General features: G+C 44.5%; 1 protein-coding gene across 2 annotated transcripts in view; it reads left to right on the top strand.

Annotated features, from left to right (window-relative positions):
* The first annotated feature begins 48 nt into the window (after nucleotides 1-48).
* Nucleotides 49-8590, top strand: part of QSER1 (glutamine and serine rich 1) — a 46021-nt gene continuing 37479 nt past the window's right edge. Inside the window, exon 1 of one of the 2 annotated variants that reach the window (XM_074586195.1) lies at nucleotides 49-403. In XM_074586195.1, the coding sequence (XP_074442296.1) occupies nucleotides 177-403 (227 nt within the window). In that variant the 5' untranslated portion in view covers nucleotides 49-176. Of the gene's footprint in view, nucleotides 404-1261; nucleotides 1277-8590 lie in introns of those variants that run through there. The other variant, XM_074586197.1, reaches the window with a different exon arrangement.

The raw sequence follows: 8590 nt of genomic DNA, 5'->3' as shown, positions 1-8590 counted from the left end.
TCCGCCTGGCTGCCGCGCAGCCCCCGCCGCCCTGCGCAGCTCCCCTCAGCCGCCCGCCCGCCGCCGCCTGCAGCTGAGCGGGAGGGGAGGGGAGTGGAGGCAGGGCCGGGCAGGGGGGCCGGGACGCGGCGGCCTGGCCCGCGCCGGGGAGGGGGCCGCGGCGCTGCCCGCCCCGCATGAGGCAGGGGGGGGCCGCTCCCACCCGCCCCGCTCGGTCCCCGCCGCCGCCGCCCTCCGCGCAGGGCCCCAGCGGAGCCCCCGCCGCCCCGGCCCCGCGCCCTGCCCCGATGATGGACAGGAACTACCCGACGACCCCCAGCTTCGCCGACCCCCTGGCCCCGGCCGCCGCGCAGCCCGCCGCCTCCTGGGCCTACGAGCGGGGCGCCGGCAGCCTGAAGCCCAGGTGAGGAGGGTCTGCCGGGGGGCTGCGGCAGGAAAGGCCGGGGTCTGGGCCGGGGCCTGGCCGGCGGGGCTGGCGAGAGGGGGCGGGTGAGGGTCCCCCTCCGGCGGGGCGAGGCAGGGCGGCGGGGGGCGTCCCCGCGGCGCGGCCGGGGGGCGAGCGGGGCCCAGCGGCGGGTGAGGCCGGGCGGGCCGCGTCCTGCCGGGCCTCCGTGTCTGGGGGGCACGGCCGCCGAGTCGAGCCGGGCGGGCTGGGGGCGGCCAGAGCGGGGCTCCCCCGGCACCGGCGGCCCCAGCGGCGGCGGCGGGGCGGTCTCCCCGCGTAGGGCGCGCCGCCGCTCTCCGCCCCGGAGACTGGCGTTGGGCTGCGGCGCGGGTTCAAGAGTTCACGCGTCCCTGCCCGGCTCTCCGGGAGGGAAGCGGGGCTCCGGGGCGGCGGGGGGAGCGCTCCGCCTTGCCCCGAGCCCGCGGGCACAATGCCGGGGCACCGGGCCCACCTCACCCCGCGCCGGCAGACGGCAGCCCCCGGGCGGGCGGCAGGCGCCGCGCTAGCATCCTCCCCCCTTCTCCTTTCGCCCTTTTATTTCTCCGCTTCGTTGTTTTTTCGCTCTGCTGAGGCCGGTTAACCTCTTTCCTCGGGCGTGCGGTGGAGCCTCCTCTCAGCTCAAACTTGTCTGGAACAACTCAGTCCCACGGAGAGTTCTGTAAAGTTCCGGGAAGTGCGGAAAAAATACAGGATATCTTATTGGCTTCGGATTGCTTTTTTTTTTTTTTAGATGGTGTAATTCTGCCAGAAAATGAGTATTTTCTAGGTGGTTAGTTTTTTGTTATCGCCTGCTTGATGTATCTGCAGTTCCAATCTCGACGACGCTTAAAGGTAAAATATAGTCTCAGGCTAAAAATATACCGTCAAAATAGGTGCATCTATGGATGACTTCGCATTCGGTCCTGAAAGCGGTTAGGGGTGTATTCTGATCTGTCTGATAAAATTAATAGATTATCAAGTCAGAAGGACTGTGGCAATCATTTAGTCTGACCTCTTCGTAATGCAGGCCATAGGACTTTTTTTTTTCTTTTTTCTTTCAATCCGTGTTTGAAACTAGAGTTTATGTTTTAGGAGGTGCAGTTAAAAATTTCCAATGAGGTAAAATTCAGCACAGTTCTTGGTGAAGTATGTAAGTGGCTGATTAGTATTTTATTTCTAATTTCTGATGTGAAGAGGACTACCTTTAGTTTCTACCTAATGAATCTTGCTATCGCCCCACTGATGCTGAAAGTCCCATTATAACTCATGTTTTTCCAAGTATGAATTCTTATGAATTTAGATTAATTTCTTGCTTCTTATGTTCTCTTTATTAAGAAAAATAAATAACCTTCTGAAGCTTGTTACCAGACATTCTTTCTTTATTATTATTTTTACTTCAGTTATTCTCTCGGTTTTCTCTTGGATCTCCTCCAATTTATTGCCACCCTTCCTGAATTATGGACGTTGCAGTTTAGAAGCAATTAAGTCAATGTTAAGTATGAAGATAATAGGACCTCCCTGGGGTGTGAGGCTCCAGATTCCTTGTTTCACAGAGAATTGCAAGGATGGTTAGTTTTTTTGGCCAAAACCTTGCCCTATGAATCTATGTTTAGCCGAGTTCTCTGCAGAGTTGCCTAAAAGGCAAAGTAAGGTCTCCTGCTGTTCTTTCTTCCTAATTGTTGAACCACTTTTGGTCATGTTGCTATGTTGGCTTCAGTGGAAGTCAGTGACATGTCCTTTCTAAATTGCTTTTACCAATTCTCATCATCTATTGAGGGTTTTGCCATCTATTCCATGGGGAAGGTTTGGATTTTCCAGGGTATTTAAGACTATGTAGTGCAGGAGCAAGATCCCTTTGGGATCTCAGAAGAAACACAAGTGTTTGATGATTATTTTCTATATTAAAAAAAAAGTCCCTTGTTGCAAAACATAACTTTAATCTTTTTAATAGCTGCTATATTAATGCAATATTAATTATATATTTTGGGAATTGCTTAATTGAAACAGCATGAAGAACAGTCCCAAGACAAGTACTGTGCAGAAACTCATTGGATCAATGCCTGCTACCTTCACCAATCAAATTGTTAATCAAAAAAATCAAATTAGTATTACTGAATCCATTCTTGATATGACAATATTTATGCTATACTTTAGGAAGCAAAGTCAAGAAGACCTTGCTTTCACTTCTTAAAAGTTTCATCTGGAGGCTGTGTAGATGGTGATGAATGATGCATTTTAAATGCATTGACTGAAATGTTTTAACTTTTTTTTTTTTTTTTACCGTAGCAAGGGCAGGGAAAATACTGTGAATCATATTTTGTGCTTGTAGTTCTCCTGTACTGGCTGCTTAGAGTTCACGTCATTTTAGTAAGAATTAAAATACCCTGTCTTCAGCAAGATTTAAAGATTGGAACCATGTTGGACACAATGTTAAATGCTGTCTGGGCTTGCATAGGTGTTTCTGGTTCCTCTGTCACTGATAACATTTGTCTTTGTATGGATGGAGCCAGTTGCTGGGGAATTGGGATGCAAGAGTCATGCCGCTCATTGCCAAGGCTTGTACCAGCCTGGAAGTAAATTGTGAAGGTGTAGATGTACTGTGAGGGAATATGCTGTCAATGGTCTTGACTTGCGTTACAGATCACTTCACATTTTTCAAAATGGTGTTTCTGATTGTGGTTGACAGGTAGTCGTCTAAACAGCTGAAGCTGCATTAGCCTGATGTTAAATTAAAAAAATGTGTGTCACATTCATCTGGTACTTGCCTGAAAAGAATTCAGCCTTTAGGTGATACAGATAACAGTGTTTCATTCAAATTTCATTTCATATTTATGCTGTTGCAGGCCGTGTTGTGGCAGGCTATGTTCCCTTTGTGCGGAGAGCCATGTTCACAGTCTCAGCTCATCAAAATGATTTCTCCTCCCTGCAAGCGTTGCTCCTGTCTTCCTGTGCTTAACTTCAGCCATCTGGTTTTTATCCTGCTCCTTATTTCTTGCAGGCACTGTTTTGTCTGTGCAATGGCACTATTCCTATCGACTGAAAGGAAATGTGTGGTGAAGTATTATAAGGACATTGCTACCAGGCCTGCTGTGACATAACTTTTCCCATGGAATGAGAGAAGATAGTGAAACGGGACAGGAGCTGGTGAAAATCACTTGAATCACTGCGTTAACCAAACAGAGATTGCTCCCACTGAAGAGTGTACTTGGACAGTGCAGGCATGGCAGCCCTGTAGCAGGGAGGTGAAAAGGGTGCTCCCATCCTTCATGTTCCCCCCACCCCAGTCTCTTACGTAGGCTGTCAGCATCTTGAAGGAATTTCTGATGGTTGTATGGGCACACTGCCACTCTTGACCTTTTTCTGTTGCTGTTATAAAACCTTGCTTCTGTGCTGAAACTGTCTCTTTTTGTGGCAGCATCTAAAGCTTGACATATTGAAGAGCGGATCATGTATGTCATCCTTACTTGTTACTTGCTCTAGAAAAACGTGGTCTTCAGAAAACAGGTGAATGTGTAATAGTTTGAGACCATCATAATTGCTTGGAAAGAGAAATGAAGATAGGTGATAACGGATGAGTCTTCTCGTTGAGTTTGTCTGACTTGTGGATACTTGTAGAGTTTCATTCAGAGGAGGATTTTTAGTAGCGGAGGGAGCTCACTATTCTTGTTTGGTTTTTACCACAGCTTTGAGACCCAAATCTTCTGCTATATGTGATTGAGTGTCAGTTATGATTATTTTGTTGTTGTTTTAAATTTTATGGCGACTGCAGGGGTGTCTGATGATTCTTCATGCCTGGTAGTCTTTGTCAATCTCTATCCTACCCAAACATATGGATTTTTATGTAATTTAATTTAAGATGGTTCTTTACGATAGACAACACTGACATTTAGTTAGTGCAACCTATATTTATACCAGCTATTCAAATAGAATGAGTTCACAGAGATAGTTCATATGCAGAGTTACATAAGTGGGAGACAAACTTCTAAGATAAATGGTTATGATGATTTTTTTAAACCTGTATTTTTGCAGAGCTGTCAAACAATGCTTATTGTAACAACTGTATGATGATCGTGATTTAGTTAAGGCTCAATATTAAGTTCTAATGAATTTTTGCGTAGCTATTGAAACTCTAAAAGTGTGGATAGTGTGTTTTAGAAAAGCATACAACGTTTTCTTTCATCAAATGAAATTGTTCTGAGAGGTATAAACAATGTTTGTTGTTAAACACGTTTCTTACAAAAAGTTCCCTATGGCTTAGTATTTCAAATGTTGAAAGGAGCTCATAAACTGTGAATATATTTAGAACGTTTGCTATTAAAAGAAAAGGCACAGAGGGATTAAATAAACTTTATAAACATATAAAAAGGTAGGTGATTTTAAAATCTTTCCAAACTTTCTGTCATAGTTTATATGTAAAACGTTTATACGCACAAAATAACACACAGGTAGTGTGTAGCACAGATACCTTACAGGGACTTGCTAGCTTTTGTTGGTTGTCTTTTCTTTTTTTTTTTTTTTAGACTTTCTTGTTTTAACCTGCATTGAGTACACACTGAATAACAGCTGTGACAAGGTCAAAGATTGACTGAGCAGAGGCTGAACACATTCTTGCTGTGCGCCCCTCAGCTTTTCACAGATGCAGATGTGTGATCATCTTGTAAAATCTTTGCTAAAGTTTCAAAAGGAGCCAGATAGGCATGTTTGGAATCACGTGCCGCTTACCTGTCTTAAGATTTTAAAGACAACTTTACGTGGAGCATTTTAAGCATTTTATGTTGCTTTGGTGCAGTGAGAAATGGTGACATAGAGCACCCTGCAGAAGGAACGAGTTGAAACTCAGTCTGAGGGTGCAGTTACATGAGATGGCTGAACTCCCTGCTCAGGCTCACCGCTGCTGAAAGGGGCTCCCTTCCTCCTCCCTTGCGTTGGCTCTGGTGTTTGTGCAACTGCACAGGGAGCTGGTCTGATTTGTTAATCCATGAGAAAACTAACCTGACCCAGGAGGTGAGTGGCTTTCTCTGTGCTGGTGTACCTGTGCTGTCAGACAGGAATCTAGGGGTGGCACCAGGGCACGAGCAGGGAGCAGAGCTGTAAGGAGTGAGCTGTGTGTCCTCAGTGGCACTATGCCCCATGGTCCTGGGCAGCTTTTAGATGGACTCAGCCTTGCTCTGTCACTGTCCTCAGTGAGTGTTGCACCCAAGTTGTACTGCCCACTTCCCTACCAGGAGCACTTAGTACATGTCCATGTTCGTTGAGTGCTTGACCTCTCATGAGGTCACCTAGAATATTTCAGATGTGAACTCTTTCCCACGGAGCCAACAACTTCAACACAGGTTACCGAATATGTTGTTCTGAAAGAAGGGGTTTTCGCATTCTTCCACTTATGCAAAAAGTCTTTCAGTCCCATACGTGTGTCTTACCTTTCATCCTGTTAACTTTGTTGTAGGCCTTTATACTGCCAGAGAACAACCTTTTCCCTTTGTTTCTTCTGTACTTTTGCCCACCTTTTATTTGTTCTTGGAGATGCTGTTGATTCTGGCATGATGCTGTCACAGGGAAGAGGTTGGGTTTTTTTAGAAAAAAAATCTTTGTTCCTGTCAGGATAAAGGCACCTATGACTGGATTATATTCATTCTAAACAGTACTAGAGCTCTTAGTGGGTGTATTTTCCTTGGATTTTTTTATTTCTTGTATTTAGTCAAAGTATTCATGAAGTTGCATGTCAGAAAGTTATTTTGTATGATCCCTATTCCATACATTAAAAAAATGAAACAAAAAAAATCCCCAAACAAAAACCAGTTAAAAGGCAGCACATCAATAGTCTTACTTCAGGCCTTCCTTAGCGACCTTAAGTGTGACAAAAATAACTTTGAGCACCATGCAGGGTTTAACCTTTCCAGCACGGCATTTTTTGTTGTACCATGCAAATGACAGAGAAAGAAAAATTCTTTGAATTTTTAAGCAAAGAGAAAAAATGTGCTCAGAGAGGACAGAGCTCTTCGTTACTAAGATTACTAGATTTACTTACCTCACTGGGCAGATTCCATAGTTTTTGTTTTTACTTCTGCTACTCTTTCTGTCACCTCTTCTTACATTATTACTTCCTTGCTTTATTCCTCTGAAGGGACTGTTGAGGATGAATGGACACTTACAGTTGGAGTGTGCTCAGAACCTCTCTGAGCACGGGTTACAATAGATAGGGGCAAGGAGCTTTTATTCCTGAATCCCTGCACACTTGGACTTTCTTATTACAAAACAATTCAGCAAGAACCTATATATGTTTAGACAAGCTTTTGTTTGCCCATATTGCTTTTCTCGTTTTTCATCTTCCTTCTACATGCCTACTTCTGGTGCTTGCTTAGGACTTGTATAAGTGTAACCAATTACGCTCAGCAGGAAGAAGGCACCCTTAGGCATCCTTATCTTAGAGTAATACTATTTACATTGGAGGATACTAAGCAACATTTATTCCTTAATAACCCTGCATGAATTATACTTGGGGCTCTCATACATTTAGATTTCATTGGAGATAACCCTCTTTTTCACCTGGTAGTGTTGTGTGGGAAGAGTTTGAGGGCTCTGGCCCTTTGTCTAGTGTTTCCAGATGTCTGGCAAGTAGCTCTGAGTGCTTTTGGACATCCCGAACATGCCAGACAAGTGGCTGCTGTGCCTGCGTGATCGGGTTGGTGCTTCGTGGTGATACTGAATGTACCAGCGTGTGCTGCATGTTCCTTGTTGTACTTTTTCTGACCAGGAAATCCCTTTTAGAAATTCGGCAACTTTGTGTTTCACACCACATCCTGTTTACTTTCTCTCCTCTTCGTGTCAAAAATTCCAGTGCTAGATAGTGAATAATCCTTCCATTCCTATGTTCCTCCCATTTCATTATTCTCTACCCAGTCTGCCAAGGATAGTATTTCTACTAGGTTTCTCTTCATTGTGAACATTTGCTCATTTGCTGTACAAAGAGTGATCCTAGAAAACTAACTCCTTAGGACTCTCAGCAGCAACTGTTAGTTAACTGCCTTCAGTTGTTGCTGGAGCTGGTGACCTAGAGGTTGCTGATGCTCAGTACCACTGAAGAGAACTGGGATTTTCTTCTTTTCCTCCTCTAAAAAAACTCCCTTTTGTTGTTCTCTTTAAAAGAGAATTCAGGTTTTTCACCAATTACGGGAATTTTTTAGTGTGTGTGTGCCGTTTTGATCTCCATTAATACTTGTTTTTGTTTAGACATCTGCCTGAACATCAGCAAATCTTAAATCAATACCTGGGGCATATTTAAGGAATTTGTTTTATATAGTGAAGTTTTTCCCATCTCAAAATAAATGTCATGTAGCTGTAACTATTTTTCTACAGTTTTGAACAGTGCACATTTTCTAGTTGAAGCATTCACAAGCAACTGGGTTCATATGATATTTTCAGCTAAACAGTAACTGGTGACAATGTGGTAGCCAGGGTCCTCTTTGCAAGGTTAGAAACGTAAATTTAGATCTGTTTTAGGATGAAGAGAGCACCAAGAAAGAGGTGTAAGGACTGTGCTAATTTTTCCTATAGAGGTAGGGAGTAACACCCTGTGATGTTTCCTTTAATGTAAAGGACTCTTGCTGCTGCATTTTACGATGAACTGTGTTTTGGTAATATGTTAGATCTTTCCTGGGCACGCCTCTTAAATTGGGATGGAAGTGGCGTTAGTCATAGGGATGCCTCTTTATTGAGTCTAAAGGAGCTTATATGAGCTGCTTAGCCCTTTGTAGTATGTTGTGGGATGGGTAAAACACGGTACCAAACACGTGGGCATGCTAGAAGGCTTAAAGAGTGTTTAATGGCCTTGAATTCTAGGCTGTACAGATGACCAAGGTTAGTAAGGTTTGTGGTCTCAGGTGTAGGCAGTCAGTAGATGCCTCGATTCTGTGCAAGTTCTGTGGCTGTGAGTTGGGAAGCCACTGGTCTTCTCAGTGGTTTAGTGTGTTACATACTGAGCTCTTAAGACATTTTAACTTTGTGAAACCTTGAGAAACTAACTTATTTCAGTAGTGGGTGTTTGCAACTGGATTGTGAGGGACCTCTTTTGTAAATCTGAGTGTGTTAGTGTTTGGGCCTTAGTTTTCCTAGATTAAAAGAGAATATATTTAATGGGTTATGAAACTGTGAAGTGCTTGGAGAATG

This window comes from Larus michahellis, chromosome 4 (assembly GCF_964199755.1).
Source record: "Larus michahellis chromosome 4, bLarMic1.1, whole genome shotgun sequence".
In the NCBI taxonomy this organism is placed as follows: domain Eukaryota; kingdom Metazoa; phylum Chordata; class Aves; order Charadriiformes; family Laridae; genus Larus; species Larus michahellis.
The sequence above is the reverse complement of the archived record's forward strand: the minus strand, read 5'-3'. Positions and strand labels throughout refer to the sequence as shown.